An 18630-nucleotide genomic window follows, 5' to 3' on the forward strand; every position below is an offset into this window, starting at 1 on the left:
TGTTTTCTATGAAATAACCATCAGAACAAATGCAGCCACAAACTGTTGTAGTGTAAATAAAAACCTTAACTAATCCTTTAATCCAAGATAAGATAATCCTACACTTTGTGTACGTTTTTTACTGTGTGCATGTGTCAAACACGAGGCCTGTGGGCCTAATGTGGCCCGCCAAGTCTTGCCTGCAGGAGCCTAAGGAACCTAATTCATTAGTACCTTCATGGAGGCAACTGCCCCCTGGAGGGGTCAAGGGTGTCGCTATATACCCCTGTTCCAAACCAACTCCAGTTCTTTTTCACTAACCCTGTGGCGACCTCATCTTCAGACCAACAGGTGGAACTCCCCACAGACTCAGCCGTGTGTTTCAAACACGTGTCTCTGGAGGTTCCAGGTGGATATTGCTTCTCACTCTGCGTTGGTCAGGAGAACTCATCAGGTTCCCAGCAGCGTTTGAGCCTCACCGTGTCTGTTCTGCACCCGTTTGACGGAGCACATATTTTTATTACACCTCGGAGGTGGGAGCAAATCACTGCAGCTTATTGAATCTGGGAGGGTGAGCGACGACGCTGGAGCTCAGGCCCCGAAGGAAAACTCATAAGCAATGCAAACAAACATATTGATCACTCTAATTACCTTCATTGTCCTTTAGGGTGAAGTTGGGATTAACAGGCAGCTGCGTCGGCAGAGCAAAGGAAAACCGCTGTCCGTTGGCAAAGTCGTCCTTGTCCACGGCCGAGATGGTCTGGATGATCTGTGGTCCAGGAGAGAAGAATGAAAATCTGCTTCTCAAAGATCACAAATACAACAAGTTAAACTGCCTTTTTTTAAAATATTCTTGTTATATTTTAATCACAACTAGTTAATTACAGCAGTAAATGTCTACTTTGTATCGACAACTGTGTTAATTATTTTAACGTGTGTGAATTGTTCATGTAGTGGAGAACCTTCTAGGCTGTAACGTCTGCCCTCGTCTTGATGGAAAACCATTAAAACGATTTGGTTTTAGAAAAGGAATGAATCAATGTTTTAAAAAGTCTAAATTGTGAGTGTGAGTGATGTCCTTCAAGGGTTCACAACCCCCGGTCCGTGGACCGGTACAGGTCCCTGGTTCATTTGGTACAAGTGAAAGAATAAATAAAAACATTGTGGACTGTCGCCCTAAAACACAAGGTTCTAACAGGAACTGGAGCCGGAACATGATCCATGTTGGTGCAAAGGTCACTGTCACTTCATCATGTAGCACAGACGTTCTTAACTTTTGCTGTATTTTCTCCCTGACTCTCTCTTTTCTCTCCCTCTCCTCCCACAACTTCACTTATTTTTCCTAACTGTTCAAACAGACGGTGACTGTGTGCAGAGAAAAATCGACCTAATATCCCTCCTCACCTCAGGGACGTCTCAGCGTCCGTATGAGGTTTTGATGTTGTGATTATTGTTGTTGCTCTTGATGTGTTTTCACACTACAGTCAGTTTGGCCGTCGACACAGCAGCATCACAGTGTTGTTGTTAACAATTTTAAAATAAACCTCCTTCTACATGTATAATCTGTGCATTGGTACCAAATGAACCACGGCTCGGTGCTCTCACTGCTGCACAAACAGCTAACGTGTGGAGGAAGAAGGTGTTAAAGGAAGGATGTGTTTGACAATTTCCTTGCAGCTGAAGTGCAAAAAAAAAAAAAGGGATGAAGAATAATAACCAGAGAAAGATGGCTATTTATCGAGTTTCTTCTGACCGTGTGGTAAAATATGTTGGCTTTGTTGTACTGTCACCAATTAGAATGAATGGACAAAAATGGTCCAGAATTTTACTTTCATCAGAGATATTGAAAAGAAACATAACAGAGGAAATTCAAGGCCAACAAGCAACAAATAATTATTGACCTCAGGGTAACATTCCTTAGCAACAACATCAACATCGAGGTGTGTCAATTCACAGAAAGTAACTGTGTGATCACACCTCAAAAAGGATTTTCATTATCACGTAAACTGGTATTAAAAAAAGAAACAAACAAAAAACAAGTAGAAAAATACACAAGGACAAAGGACAGTAAGTAGACCAGGCTCCACTCTAGATGGTCCACAGACTTCTCTTGGTCCTCGTCACCCACCTGTCCTGCCCTGGAGCTCTCACAAACAATGAGCTCCTCGTCCGCAGCTATTTCTGGAGGATTGTCGTTGACGTCCAGGACCTGGACCGTAACAGGGACGTGACTGAACAGGTCGTGGTTGTCTGTGGCAGAGAGAGATGGAGATCACGTGACCAGGATGAAAGTCAGGGTCAGAGAGATCACGTGACCAGGATGAAAGTCAGAGTCAGAAAGTCATCACTCTGTGATGACAAAATGGGACAAAATCTTCTCCTGTGGTTTTAGTTTTGTTCTTTTTTTCTGCCCAGAAAACAGCGAAGGATGAACTGTATTAAAGCAGATCTGAACAACTCCCAGTTCTCCCATGGTGTGATGATGTTGCACCAGTGTACCCATGAGACTCAAGTGACTCATTAAACTCAGAAAACATTTGTTTTAACTTAACATAAAGAATTTTGGCAAACACCGTCTAAGGAGGTTCAACATAAGGTTAGACCGGATCAATGAGCATCTTCAGAACTGATTCTCTGAAGGTCAGGTGACCTCGGCCTCTGACCTGAGTTTGAGCACATTTCCTGTTCAGCACAGGTGTGAGAACTGTGTATTTTAACGTTGACTGTGCAGGAAAATAACATGCCGACTCGGCAAAAGCTGTGGGTGAAGAGAAAAACAAACACGCAGGTGCGGTCTCTCCATTAAATTAATGTTCTGGGTGTGTTTATTTTTTTTAGTTGCATCATCATGTGCAAACACTGCAAGTCAAAGGTTGAACCGAGTCTCCAGTTTCCAGCTGCTGTTTCCACGAACACAGTTTGAATCGAATCCTAAAAAGTGGAGCGTGAGCGTGGAAAGTTCAGCTCAGGGTCAAATATTGACTGGATTTAAATTAGATGAATAATAATAAACTATTGAAGTTTTAATTTGGCTTTTCCACTGAAACAGCTTTTGGTTATTTTTGGCTCTTTGGTTAACCGCCAGCTACACGGATTTAAAGCTAATTCACGATGCTATCACTCAGCTATTATGATAAACATTCTCTGTAAGTTTTGTTTGCTAAATTATAGCTTTTTGATCGTTTAATTGGCTTGTAGCTCTTTAGCTTTAGCTTCTTTAACCTTTAGCTACAGCATATTGATATAGAACAGGCACACACACACACACACACACACACACATATATATATATATATATATATAGACATATATATATATTGCTGCGGGTCATCTGTAAGAGTTTTCTTTTTAAAAAAAATAACTGTCTTTGATTTCTCACTCTCGGCTCCGCTGATCTTTTTTACCCACTACATCACTCTGCTGTGCTTTTTTCTGCTCTTTGTGTCTCTGACACTTTACGTCCTTGTTCACTCTAAACCAGTAAAAGTGCTTTAAAAAAAAAAAAAAAAATGGCTCCACTCTGTCGCCTGATGTTATCTCAGAACAGGAGCGCGGCCTTGAATACCGAGCAGAAGTGAGCAGATAAGAAAAGTCATTAGCATGCAGCTGCCTTTTACCGTTTGCTGAGGAGATTTTACCTAATTGCGATTACAAATTACCCAAGCTACCTGATAGCAGTTCTAAAAGTTAGCAGGGCCTGCATTGATTTTAATTAATTTCCAGTGTGAGAAAGGACACTAAAACAATTGGGTCTCATTTGATATTCCAGCTAAGTATAAAGAAAAAAAAAACATTCAGCTATTTGAATACATTCTAATCAAAATGCAAATAGACTCATTCATCCCTGTTTTCTCCAGACAGTTAATTTGACTATTAACTCACCTGATGTTGTTGTGTTTATTACTGTTCGCTGCTCTTAACGTCGAAAGGGTTTCTGCTAATTACACAATTAAAATGTCTGCGCTCTGAGATGTGGCCGTTTATAGAAATGTAAAACTACTGATGAGGGAAGAGAATGGACTGTGATGTTTGTCAAAACGATCATCACATGAACGTTGTCTTCATTAAAGCTGGCCGTGAACACGACACTGGTCCTAAATGGGACTGGATTAAATACAAGAAAATACTGATTCTCCGTCAGTGGAGGTTTGAACTAGTTCTGAGGTTGAAGTAAAAATAAATCAAGGACAGAAAGTGAATGGAAACCTGATCAAATGACTGAAGCTCATCAACGGGTTTTGATCTAAAACCATCTGATTTATGAAAGACCATTTCATCATGTTGTGACCCAGTGTCAAATCAGAATTCTACAGAGACAGAATTCTCTGACTCTAAAAAAAGCACTGGAGGAGAGTTAGGACTGAAACTTGGAGGAGGTGAGCAGACAGAGTCAATGAGGATTGTTGTCCAACCCTGGTAGAGACAAATGGACACAGATGTGAGTGTGTGCAAATGATCCTGGTACCTACCAACCTCCGAGGCCATCACAGTGATGTTATGCCAAGGCATGTCCTCCCTGTCCAGGGGCTGCGTGGTCTGCACCACTCCAGTGCTCGCATCGATCCTGAAGAGCCTCTTGTCCTCATCTTTGGTTGTCATGAAATACCTGGGAGGTAAACAGGAACATTATTCAAGCTTGTTTACAGCTTTTGCTCTCAGGTTTCTGGGGATGAACCAGTTACAGCTGGTGTTCCCCAGAGAAAAGAGAGACAAAGACTGACGTCTGATCAGTCACTTAAATTTACAATTCTGAGCCGACCCACAAACACAGCAGGAACAGAAACAACAGAATCATCTGTGCTGGTCCTGTCTGCTCCACGTCAAATAAAAAACATCACTCTATTATAAAAAATAAAAACACAACCATAACTGATCAAATATTCCGTCTGATCAAACAGAACAGTGGAATGAAAGAAGGACGTGAGCTGCTGGAAACAACAGAGAATCTTTTTCTGCTCTCATGTTTCTGAAAGTCTTGTATCGCCACGGAAACATGGACGTAATAATCCCTGAACGTACTCTAATGGACCTCAGCTCTGGACACAAGGCTGTGAAATCCATATTTCTGAGATGAGAACAATTATCCTTAATATTTAATGATGAAAGGTGATGTTTGCACTTTTTAACGCTCTTGTAGCCACGCTGTTGTTAAAGCCAAAGTGGGTGAGTCTTTAGAAGAACTCCTTCTCTGCAGTAACAACAGAAAATGAGGCATAAAAAGTACCACAGGAAGCGGATCCCAGGTGGGACTCAAATGCCAGCAAATACTGCTCCTAATTACCTGCAAAATACCACAAAAACACTCATTAAATATCAGGGTGAATGGTCCGACCTGGAGCAAAGACCCAAGTGAAAACTGACTAAACTAAAGCTCGATTTTCAGGTTGTACAGTTTCCACTTCCAAAGGGAACGCTGTGAACAGTTTTGGAGATTAAAGTCTAACTGGACTGGTTTCTTAAAGACTTTGGTTCTAACCTACCGTTGGCCTCAGAGTTGCTTTTTGTTTTTTTTTTTTGGCCCAAGGCAAAACCAATATTTGTTACAACACCTTGACCTGGTGTTCACACTGACTGACTGATGGTCACCACCTTTGAAGTATGGATGGTTTGAGCCAATACTCAGGGTCGGTATTTGACCGACAACAGACCGTCCAATCCGATATCTGAACCTAAACACTAAACATAACTTTGCGTAACATTTGGTAAACAGAGCCGGAGCCCGCAGCAAGCTGGAGGAGAAGATATTGATATGAGTATAACCTAAAACAGGTCAAACTGGAACAAATACTGGTTGCTAGACAACATGGTTTCACACTGGACCAAATGTATTGATCCTGATGTTGCTTTAAAAAACAAGAAAAAAAAAAAATCAGTCAAAGCAAACCTACAATACCAGAACATACTGGTTCAAAGTAAAATGAAAATTCCATTAAAATACTTTGTCTTGCTGAAGCAAAAAAACAAAAACAAAAAAAAACAAACCCAAAACAAAATACCCAAAGCACTGTACTTTAAATATTCAGGGACAAAAACAAATAACTGGCCCTGAAACACGGACCAACACTGATCCTATCACAGGGGAGATCGTTAGATAATATGGATTCAACCTAAAACAAACTTACTGTGGTACAGACATAACAGATCTGAACTGTCCTGTAATTAGGACCAAAATATAAGAGGTATCAAAGAAAGGAGTCTGAAACTGGTCCCTAAACATAAAATACTGTTTCTACCTCAGGCCAAAGTACTGAAACAATTGTATCTTAAGTATCAGAATAACGATCCGTACTGCAGTTTCTACTGTGAAGCCCCGGTGCATCTGCTAATGACCTATTAACACATTTAAAGCAGCATGTGCTCGTCTGGGGAACGTGGACCTGTTCAACACCATCAACAGATAAGAACCAGAACCACAGATAACCACAGCAGGAAGCATTTATTTAAAGAAGGTTCTGTGGAAGCTGCTGGAACAGTGATATAAAAACCGGCTCATGATTTCAGTCAGATTCAGTGAGAGACGTTCACTTTGATTAATTGGTTCGTGTCGCTGCGTTTTTGGGGCAAAAACAAAAAAACAAAAACTTTGAAGGCATTCTTCACTCCTCTGCTGCTGCTGCTGCTGCTGCTGCTGCTGAAAAGTCCTGATGTTTAGAATGTGAACCTCGGATACAAAGGAAGTGCAGTCTCATGGAGACGTTCAGCCGAGAGGCTCAGGGTTTATGGAGCTGCAGCTTCGGCTCAGAGGCAAAGGCAGAGAAAAGAGAAGATTAGTAGAAAAAAAGACAGAGAGAGTTTGATGAAAGGAGGGTTTAACTAGTCAACCCTGCCACAGTCAGTGAGCTGCTGCACAGTTAATGCTAATGATTCAGACTTCTGTCTATTTTCACCTGCTGCGGATGCTGCTCCGTCCTCCGTTGAACTGATGAACTCCGGACTTCAACAAAGACGTGACGTGTGATTGGAGACAGATTTGAAACTGTAGGCCTGGAGTGAAGCTGAGGTGAAACCTGCTGGTGTCGTTTGGTTTGGAGACTGAGGACATTGTCCAGAAGACAGAAGAGAGAACTGGTAGTAGTTTGGACATGTGTGGATGTTGGAGAAGTAGATATCAAAGAAGATCATCATCAAGTGCAGAAGCTTGGTTTATTGGAGCTCGTGTGGAGGAGGGGCTTCTCCTCAGCGGTTTGTGTTTATTTTCTTTTAATTGAATGATCTTGCATTTTATTTCATTCGTAGTTTTTATCCTCTTTAAAAAGAACATGCTCTCCGTCTGCACCCGGGCAGTTGAAAAAAGTGGGCCATCTAAGGGAGGCAGTTATGTAACCATGTGGCCAACAAGTGCTGTGAAGCTTCAAAATCAAGAAACACAAACACAAGATCTGAGTCTTGGTTCTGTGATGCAATCTGCCTTTTTACTGCAGCCCAAACAGAAGTCGAACGGCTGAAAGGAGTCCAACTTCAGAGAAACATTAATAACATCAGCAGCAGCAGCAGCAGCAGCAGCAGCAGGTTGGAGACTGGAGCTGGAAGTTAAATGCCGTCTCGCTACACCCACAGAGTCTGAGGCAGACATCTGATCAGAAAAGACCAGCGTGGGTGGACTTCAGGTGAACACGGGCTTTTATAGTCCTGCCACAGGCTGCAGGGCTCGGGGCCTTTCCCAGGTAGCACGGAACATGCATTGTTCTCACAAGTCTGTGTGATGTGTGCGGTGGCGTGGTGGAGAAGGTGGAGGAGAGTCTGCTGACCTTTCTGACTCACAAGGAACAACAGGTCGCTACATTTTAGACCAGGGTTTAGAGAAATATGTGAAGTATTAGCAGCTGGCAGGACGCCGATCTACAGGACGTCTCCTCTGAACCTTCCTTCACATCATTCCTAATGTTGAGAACATAAAGGAGAAGCCACAGGAGAAACATCATCGACATTCACTTGAACCCAGAAGCAAAAAAACCCACTGTTCCCTGGACACTGGATCAGAACCCAGCAGAGATCAGCACATGGTTCTTTTTGAACTTCAAAGGTCTGCTCCAGCTGACGATGGAACAAACATGTCACTGAAGTGACAGGTCCAATCACGGAGTGAAGCTGACGTCTCAATATCCAATCAGAGCCCTGATGGTTCATTACCTCGGGTTGATCTCAGACATTATCAGTAGCACCTCCTGGTAAAATTCATTTGTTAGTTTTTATTTTCTCCTACAGTAATTTTGCACACAGATGGAGACAATTCACACTAACATTCACACCTACAATCAATTCAAAGTGAACGTTAACCTAATCATCATCTGTACCAGTACTGGAATGAACCAGTGACCTTCTAGCTCTTAGGCAATGTCACTAACCACTCCTCCACTGTGTGGCCCATATCTATATTCCTTTTTGTCACATTTTTTATTATGATTCTCATTTATAGTGTTATTATTTTTTAGTACTTCTCTTCTGGATTCAGATGTTTGTTTTGTTTTTGCTCCAGTCGTAACGATGACATGTGAGTGAATCAGTGAATCCTCTGCAAACTAAAGGCCAGAGATGCCGCTCACATTCATTTCCATCAAACTGGCCGAGGAATTCAAAACAATAAAAATCACACTTGGTCTAAACGGAGGCCTTCAAAAAACAAATGGAATGAAATGTGAAGTCAGCAGGAGGTTCCAATCTTATTAATACATCAGCATCACGTCTCCTCTCAGGAGGAGAGCGAGCTCATGTCGACTCCAGCTGTGCACAGTTGTTGACTGGAACATGTGTAAAGAAGAAAAAAAAACCCTGAGATTAGTTTGCCTGAGGCTAACATCAATCTGGTTTTTTTTTTTTGTTTTTCTTCAGTGGTTCGCTAGCATGTGTTTAGTGAGCATACATTTGTGTTAAGCTGTTGTATCGCCTCGGGCTGCTCATGATGGACTGTCTGATATTGATGCAAAACAAAAAAGGAGCAATTTGAGTCATATAACAGAATTTTGGCTTGAAGACAATTTAGGAACGCGGCTTATCTGTTGTTGCAAAAGCATCGGGATCTAACTAGCCCCCGGCAGCACTGTGTTTACTCTGTTTACATCATTTATATTAACATAAGAGCATGTGGAGAGAATGGATTTGACATCACACACCGGCACAGTCGGCCTCCTACCTGACAGGGCTGTTCCTGCCGTCAGGATCCCGAGCTGTCACTGCCCCCACCTCTGTGCCACTGGGTGCGTTCTCATAAACATCCATGATGTAATAATCCATAGAAAAGACCGGGGCCTCGTCCACGTCGCCCACTGTTATTTTAAGGGTGGCCGTGTCTTTAAACGATCCCAGGTAGGAGAACCGAGGGTCCGTGTGAGTGTTCGTGCCTTCAATTTGGAGAGTGTAGCTCTTCTTCCTCTCATAGTTCAGAGGCTGCGGGGAAGGGTCAAAGGTTAGCTAGAAATTCTTTAAACAAATCCACTTTGGCCCAGAAATCTCTCAAACATTAATTGAACGTTCACACCAAATGTGACAAAAAGCTTGAAACACCTCGATCGCGCAGCTTGATCATTTTTGGATCATTGCTTCGTTCGCGCTCCTCACGACGAGACACAAATAGTCTCACGTCTTACCAGAATAAACCCGTCGCTAATTGGATGTCATGGCGCAATACCGGTTTAAAGTTATTTTTTTTTTTTTTTTACTTCATTTGTGTCAGAAATCCACGTCACGTCAGATCTCTAATTGCGTGTTGTTGCATCATTTACATTGATTGTACGTATGGAGATGCCGTTCAATTGGTGAGGTGTCAGTCTCATTTGGTGTGAATGTCCAATCAGAAGGCACCTTTCTGAGGCTGATGACTCCCTCCCTGGTGTCCCTGTCCGTGGATATGGAAAACGTGTTGGCTCCCTCTGAGTTAATGATGCTGTACTTGATGTCTGCATTGACGCCGATGTCCTCGTCGTTTGCTTTGATTTTTCCCACTGGTTTTCCGACTTGAGCGGATTCAGGAACGTAGAGCTGGTAATTCTCTGCGAACACAAACCTTTCTGTGTATCCATGAAAAGAGGAGACTTTTTCAAACAGACCGTCTCCACCTCATCCTGACAGTCTCATTGGTTTCATTCTAAACTCTGAGCAGATCAAATTCTGACAGAGCTGATTATGTAGAAAGTCATAATGAAAAGATTTTTTTTTTTCACTGCAGCAGAGAATGAGGTGTGAGCTGAGGAGGAGGAGGAGGAGGGGGAGAGGGTGGAGGAGGGGGGGGGCAGTTTGATGATGCGTTTTCTCCCAACATGCTGATAACCACATATACTTTATTACATGTGTTTACCAATAAAATACGCAGACAGTCAGACTCTTAACGTGAGTGTTTGGATAAATGTTCATCTGATTTAGCTAATTTAAGTCTGATATGAAACGACGCAGGTCCAGGTTTATGAAGTGTCGTATATCAGAGTTAATAACGCTGAGCCAGTCTGTGAGGGGAAGCTGCACTAAAGCATGATTTACTCTCAGGAACTGTCTTGGGCTGTCCATGCCTCATCAATGAATCAATGCATGAGTAAAAAGTCTGTCAGCAGGAAGAGAATTAAAAACTGTAAAGAGAAGACTGGACTGAATAAAGTAACTTTTAATGTATTCAAATTAATTGGATTTCTATTTAGCACGTGTCCATTTTAATTCATTTACAGTGAGTGGTCAGACAAATCATTACTGGAGATGTATGATGTGAAGTATCATAAATCTAAACTAATCTAATTTTGATGTCACTGCAATAAGTTATTATCCAGCAGTATATTAGACCGATTTCATCTAATATTTAATATGACATGTATATTGTATACATTTATATTTTACCTAATTAAAATGTCATAGGTTGATTATTGACTACTTTAACCACCTGAGCTCTAACTGCAGTGAACCCTTGGTTCTAGATCAGCTCAGACACCAAGCCGTCACTGGATCACTCTCTACCTACTTTGAGGAAACTTGGGGGGGTTGTCGTTGACGTCGGTCAGAGTGATGTTGACGGTGGTGGAACCAGAGAGACCTCCGACCTGACCTGCCATGTCTTTGGCCTGGATGACAACCATATAGTGTTCTCTGGCCTCCCGGTCCATGTCGGGTAAGGCGGTCCTGATGATCCCTGAGAAACAGGAGAACAAAGAGGACGATTATTGTAAGTGACAGGAATAAAAAGTGATTGGAAAATGCCAGCAAACATGGCAACAAGAGAGAGAGAAGAAGGTGGAGAACAAGACTGTGTGAAAATATGCTGTGTTCAGCTCTGTTCTCCAAGTGAATTCTGTCCAAAACCCTATGGTTCACTTTCACACCTCGCTTTTGAAAGTGGACCAAACCACCCACTTTAACAATTCTTAGCGCTTGGACTTCCTGGACAGTGGGGAGAGCAGAACAGTTAGGTGTCGCTCTGCTCTGTGTCTCACTCACAAGGTGAGTCTTAAGTCACTCTTCCTTTGTGTTCAAAATGACGATGCAACCTTGGATCAGAATAGAATGTGCTGCTCAATTAAATTTAGAACCACAATAAGTCTGCAACCTCAGCCCTTGGGCTCTGACAATACAAACACAGTGATGTACGACTGCAGCTCGGCTCAACACGCACACCAACCCTGCTCTGGTGAATTACAAAACAATAACCATGAAAAAAAAAACAACAGGGACAGTTGTTTCCTCCTGTGTTGCTGAGCAGACGGTGATTTGTGGCATTTATTAGATGAGAACCTTGCACGTATTCCGCTCCGTGTTCGTAGAAAGACTGAGATGCCGATTTAGCTCCGTGTCAGCCTGTGTCCAACACCGCACTTAGCACACCGCCTGTCTTAATATATTCCTGCAGGTCCGATGGGGTTTGTCCCCTGAGCTGAGACCCTGGAGCAACTGTTGAACTTTTGCTCCTGTGAACTTGTGAACCCAGCAATAACACGGAGCGTTTGAGCAAGAACACTGAGGCCCAGGAGAACGTAGCACGGCCGTTGATCGTGACACGAAATGGACTTAGCTGCTGCCCTCATGTTGTAAGTGGAAATCAGAGAAAATGGCTGTAGAAATGAGGCCGACAGAGCTGTTCCACCATAGTGTCATTAGAATTAGAGTAGCCTTGATTTCTTGAACAAGCACAGAAAAAAAGGAGTTAAGTTGCAGCTGAAAATAAATCATAAAGCAAACAAAAACCTAGTATCTGTATCTGCTGAGTCCCCAGGTTTGCTGCTGCTACAGTATGGATCATAGCAGGGGTTGATCTGTCTGTTTTTGTGTTGGTGAGTGACTCAAAGAAACCAAAATCCATAAATGGGCCTGAGGTGAGGTATTATTTGTCCATCTGTGAAGGCATTTAATGCACTGCTAAAATACACTTGACCTTTTTTGAAGCAGATGAATGCAGCGTTGTAATTAAAGCTTTACTCCAGTGGTAAAGTGAGACTCTCTTTCGCCTGCTGTCTCTGTGAGTCTTTAGTCCAAAACAAACTGCCGGCCTCAGGCAGGAAACTCATTTAAATCAGGTCAGAAAGTCGAGCTGACGATCGTATTAAAACCACAGGATCACAGGTTGTACATCATCTGTGGAGTGGCCGTTCACCCGGCGACAATCAGTGAAACAACAGAAAGACCCCGGTCCATGAAAACAAATGGACGGAGGAGCAGAGAAATATTCAAACAACGAGTCATTATTCTAGTAAAACTACGTCTAGGAATTGGCTTTATGCCAAGGTCTCTCACACTAACTGTGATAGAGTTGCATTCACACAAAAGCATCTATTGATTTCTGTTTCTTTTTGTTTGTTTGTCTTTCTTTTAGTTTCATTTCTTTCCATCAACAAACAGCGAGTCCTCAAACGTCCTCTGCAGAACAGAAATGAAACTTATTAGGAAGTTGTCAGGAACATCGGAACCGGGTCTGACCTTTTTCCTTCATCAGACTCCATTGCAGGAATTCAGTGGGTTTAATGTAGCGACTCTGAAAGTGCCGGCCATTTCACCGCCGTCATTGAATGTGTATTAGTTCTGCTTGTAAATGGTGCAGCTATTAAGGGCTTCAAATATTCAGGCTAAAAGACGGAGCGGACTGTGACATAAGGCTCCCTTTCTATAATATAATATATATAATAATATAGAGAGAGTTTCTATTTTGAATTCATGTTTGTTTTGTCTACTGTAGATAACCACTGTTTCCAATTCAACTTTCACCATCTTCTATTTTTAATATTGAGAAAAGACTCAGGAGGGAAATGAGTTTCTTCAGTCAATGTTAAAGTTATACAGTACGTAACACAATGACTAACCCGCCTCACCACTGTCTGACCATCCAACACCAGGTCAATTCTGGCATCACAATGATAGTGTTCTGTTATTAAAGCTGTAAAAATCAGCTCATCTGACACACGTTGATGAGACAGAGCTCTGTGGGTCAAACACTGACTGATCAAGAATGACAGCATTTCATAAAAAAGGAATGTGTTGAAAAGACAGAATTTTAGAATTCTTTTCATTTAAAAAAATAAGGAATGAGAACAAAAAAGCAGTTGGAGATGATGAGGATGGAATTCAAAGTGAGAAACAGACAGAAGGAAAGAGAAGATCCAGCAGAAAGGTATAAAAAAATGTTGAACCAAAAACATTTTAGTGAAATAGTTGATGGTTTCCTCCTCCTCATCTTCTAATGCTTCACCATCTTTATGCTTTTAAAATTTGCTTTTTTTTAATGATAAGCATTAGTATAAGTTTATAACAATAATAATAATAATGATGAATGTAAAATATTTCTTCAGAAGAAAAGTTTTGACTTTTTCTTGATTTGTTATTTAAATGTCAGGTCTCTGCGTCTGTCTCTGTTCCTGCAGCTGCCTCTCTGTAATGATATGGTTTCTCCAGACATGTCAGAACTACAGTGGCGTTAACCAAAGTTTTAGCCAGGCTTCAAACACACAGACCTTTAAACGTAGCCACACATTCCTTAAAAAAAAAAAAAAAACCTCAAACAGATGAGATGACCTTTGAAAATCTCTTATTACCCTCCTTTACACATGAAGGAACATCAGTCCTGAGCAATATTCCACAACAGTGGCTTTGAGCAACAATAGGCTCCGAACGACTGAGGGATTTTCTCCTGGACTTTTAGGTCACAGAGATTCCAGTGTTTTCCACCGTAGAGAAGGAGAACGGCTGTCAATCACTTCTGCAGATTAAAAAAAACTGAGGAGTTTTTTTTTTAATGTACTGACTTCACTCTTGATGATCTATTTCTACACAACTGCACAACTGACTCGTCAAAAGCATCGGTGTAGGGCTTTCTGATTGGTGGATTTGAATTTTGAATCACAGGAAGAAGGAAGAACCTAAAGGCTGTAAACTGTAGATCGGTGGAACACCAACCTGCCAATACTGACCATGCCTGTGTCCACTGGTATGAAACGGTCCAGACTTTCCTAACAACCTCTGACCTGCCTTTATTCCTCAATCTACTTCACCACAATGACAAAGGCCCCTGGTGAAAGTTCCTGAACTCACCTTCTGTGAGCTGCTCCGAGGTGAAAACCCTGAGACAGCCTCCACCACACAGACCTCAGTGGAGCTCGTCACTTCATTTAGAAAATAATTGAGAAAAAGCTGACTTCCCTGAACCGGGGTCCACTGGAGACAGAGGGGAGGTTAGCCTTTTCCTCAACCTCCCCGCTCTATTAGAGTGTAGATACAATCACATCATCCAGCTCTTTGTCTGGCTGGGAACTTCTAAAGGAGGACAATCTCCTGGGAGAACAAAGAGGATTAGAAAAGGATTACTACGCACTCGCCCATCTCCACCTCCAAGAATCTGAGTTGTTGGTTCCACTGATACGATGTTAACCACGTCTTTCTGTAATTGCACATTGTTTACAGAGAAAACCGCTGCTGAAAAATCACCTGAGACAGGTTTAGTAATCACACCCTTGGTGTTGGGCTGTCTGTGATTATACTGTATATCTGATTAGGGATCAGCACTGAGACAGTTGAAGGTCAGCTGACTGACACACTGACAGCTCCTCGGTTGTTCCAGCAGCATTAATCCGTAAACCTCGAAAACATCTTGATCTGTGTCAGCTCCTTCACCAAACTCCCTCCAAATCCCAGATCAGCAGAGAAATTAACCTACTTAGGATTCAACGGGGACCTGAAGGTTCCACAGCCTGGTCTGTCTTCGACTCTAATGTGAGGTTTGTTTTTTTTTTGGAGAGGGTTGGACTGTGAGAGTGACGAGGAGAAACCCTGTGTGTCTCTGCGGTACCAGTGACGGATGCACAGCAGTGCAGGGAAGGACAGGTGTTACGACCCGTCTATAAAAAGGATGAACGCCTCCGTCGTCTCACATGTTCTTCTGCCGAGATACAGAGAGCTCTGATTAAACTTTGCTGCCTTGCACTTTTAGGGTTTGCAAAGCATGTAATCAGATCTACTGCAGGGGAATATTATCACTTTATGTTGGCCACATAACTGGGCTTTTCATATTTCCTAATATTATAAGAACAGTGGAGCGGGGAGACGTTCATCTAGGAAATACGGTTCTCTGTCTTTTCTACTTTTCTATTTTTCTCTGTTCGATGGAAACATCTGATCTAGTTTTTTTATTTTTATTATAGACAATTAAGGCAGCTAAATGGGTTTTCATCATATTAAAGGAACTCAATCTTAAATACTGGAAATATTTCTGGTGTATTTGGAGGGTTTATTTTTGACACAGCTCAACTCTGGACAAGGACAACTTGATAAAACGCATCATGACCCAATCTGTCTGAGGACCTTCTGACTGACCCTGTTATGAGATTACTTGTGTTTGCCTCCATGACAAACTAAAGGAAATGTTTCCTCCTCCTCCAGGATCTCGTTTTCATTTTTCACCCCGACTCCCAAGTGTTATTGATCTTTTAATCAAACTCTTGACTTTGAGTCAAGTTTACTTTAATATTTCCCTAAAAATATTTTGGGGATTTCTCTAATGAATTCCTGTTTGGTGGTGATGAATTTATGAATATAGATTTTTAAATAAAAGTAGATTAACATCTAAACTGCTGCATCAACGTGTAATAAATCAAAGTGGAAAGGAGGGAAAAAAGACAACGTGTAATAAATCAAAGTGGAAAGGGGGAAAAAAGAGCAGCTCTGTGGTTTTTTTATTGCAGCTCCTTCCTGCAACAGGTTTTACCCTCATCAATTATTTCTGGTTTGGATCTGCCCTAATTGCTCTAATACACGGTCAATACACACGTTGTTATTTACAATCGCTGCAGGAACGAGTTGTAGTTTCACTGAACATCCCATAATAATCTCCCAGACATGTATTTGTTAGGACACCAACCTAAGGACAGACTCACCACTCGCTGATGTTTAGGAAGACGCCGTCCAGATGAACAGTCATGACTAAAATACACCAACCCCACGAAGAGACTTAATAATTAATAATATCATCTTTTGGATGAGCCTCCTGTTGACATAAGGTCACATTTGCAGTAAAAATGTCAATTTTCTTCTTTTACTGATGATGTCATCAGTGATGTGTTTTTAGGAGAGACTTTTGCAGCAGTTGAACTCTTCACTCTGCAGGTCATCAATCAGCAGAAACTGACTTCAGCTGTGATCAGGTTTCCCTCCTTTTCTCTGAAGCCACGCCCCTTTTCCAACAGCAGGTGGAGCAGCTCCTGTTTCCAATCAATTGATCAGTGCAGCAGGATAAAAAGCTGTCTCTGAGTAGAACACTGTGTTCTACTCTGGTCTCCTCAGATCTACTGGACTAGACGGAGGTTTAGAAAGAAAGAGAAGAGCCGCCGTCTGTCACCAATCTTTGCAATAATTATTATTAATTCCATCGTCATCAACATCTACCAACTGATTTGTGTTTTAATGTTCCATCAATATAGAGAAAAAATCTCTTTCACTGGCTGATTCTCTCTGTTTCAGTTCAGTTCTGCTCCCACAGAAAAAAAAAACATCTCTGCAGAACCTGAAGAACAGAGTGGTTTTTTTCTGCGTCTACTGTTTGACATTTGATCCTCGTCTTTTTTATTCCACTAAAACAGAAGTTACAACAGAAAATGCAAAACACAGAATATGAGCTGTAGAGCAACCCGAGTCAGAGACGGCCTCGTTAATGATGTGTTAGTGTTCAGTGTTCACCCTCACATCTATATACCACGGTAGAGAGAGAAGGACACGGTGGAGGACAGACCAACACTGTACACACGGTTGTCAAAAGTTTTTTTCAGTTCAGATAATTATTCACTGCCTTTCCCTCACGATCAGATTTATTTTTGTCTCTGTCCTGCTCTTTTGTTGCCTTTTATCTAAATTTAATCCCAAACTGTTATTTTTCCTTTGTCTCCATGACACTGTCATTTAGATTTTTACACCCATGACTGGATATTTTTCAGTTGAGAGGTGCACAGACTTTAATCTCTGCTCAGAAAAAAATCATTTTCAGTTTCAGAGCAAAAATATGAACAGATCTGTCATCATTGTGTGAATCTGGTTGAAGAAAGTGCTTGAATGTCAAAATACATTTTCTTCATTTCCATAAAACCTGGTCATGTGACATTGTTCAAGTTTCCAGGCATTAAGCAGGAAATATGATTTTTATTATCCTTCTACATGAACAAATAATCTGAAATGGTTAACAAGACTAATGAATACCCTTCAGTTAATACTATAATACTACAAATATAAATACTTGAATAAAGAATAAATTCTACAAGGCATTAATAATCTCCACAGTTCTATTATTTTTATAAATGCTTAAATTGCAAAATTTTCTTAAAGTTAGATAGAAAGAAATTTCAGCCGAGGAAAAGCAAAATAGCACGAGAAAAAAAATAATTAGAAGAAACTATGTAAATTAAATTAGATTATTTTGACCTTTATTGATTCCACACTGGGGACATAGTAGTGGCAGTAAAATCAATTTTTCAGTAAATAATTGTTTTGTAATCCAATCTGACTGAATCTGTGTTCTCCTGTGGGTCAGCGTTGTTGAAATGTTCTGTTTACATTATTTTATTTTTGCAGTACCTTAAATGAACTACCATAAATACATTAAACCTGCTGAATACAGACCCTGTACAGACTGGTTTCTGTACTTAACTTAACATCAGCAATTTTGGTTGGTGACTGAACCATTGAACATTCATCCAGGTGAAGTTAAAGGGTGTGTCCTTTAACTTCTACTTCCCCATATCCTCCATTAATGGATTACTACAAACTCACAGTAAAATGACAGCCGTTATATTCAACATTTGAAGACTTTCTTGGCTCTGTACTCTGTCATCTGGTCACTTGTGGACTGGCTTCAGTCCCGATCACTGATGTGCTGTTGGGTTGATAAACAAACTCATATGGTAAATGTCCACTGCTGCAAAACTTTAGGAACAACATGTTAAAGTTGATGGATCTGTTTGCTCAAAGCCCACAAAGACAGAATGTCTCTCTCTCTCCTGGTGCAATACTTAGTTTAGAAGTGCGTCACACTTTAAACGCTGTCCTCTCAGCAGCTGCTGCAGTTTTTTTTTCTTCCAAACAGAGTTCTAAGTTTTTGTTTTTTTCTAACAACATTATCAAAGCCTCTGAGCCACAGATGGAACAGTTCACTCTGCAGCTTTCTGAGGATTTGGTCAGAGCCTGGAACCACTTTTGGAGGTTTCCATATGA

The 18630-nt window shown here is 41.3% G+C and overlaps 1 protein-coding gene across 2 annotated transcripts in view; it reads right to left on the reverse strand.

The window, feature by feature from the left end:
- LOC103377437 (cadherin-18) overlaps positions 1-18630 on the reverse strand; it is a 72822-nt gene that overhangs the window by 16901 nt on the left and 37291 nt on the right. For both annotated transcript variants that reach the window (XM_025054757.1, XM_008308249.3), the window contains 6 exons: positions 10919-11086; positions 9778-9965; positions 9110-9363; positions 4449-4585; positions 2108-2229; positions 631-748 (listed from right to left, as the gene is read on the reverse strand). In XM_025054757.1, coding sequence (XP_024910525.1) covers positions 631-748; positions 2108-2229; positions 4449-4585; positions 9110-9363; positions 9778-9965; positions 10919-11086 — 987 coding nt within the window. The remainder of the gene's footprint in view (positions 1-630; positions 749-2107; positions 2230-4448; positions 4586-9109; positions 9364-9777; positions 9966-10918; positions 11087-18630) is intronic.

This window comes from Cynoglossus semilaevis, chromosome 3 (assembly GCF_000523025.1).
Source record: "Cynoglossus semilaevis isolate Cse_v1.0 chromosome 3, Cse_v1.0, whole genome shotgun sequence".
NCBI classification, from domain to species: domain Eukaryota; kingdom Metazoa; phylum Chordata; class Actinopteri; order Pleuronectiformes; family Cynoglossidae; genus Cynoglossus; species Cynoglossus semilaevis.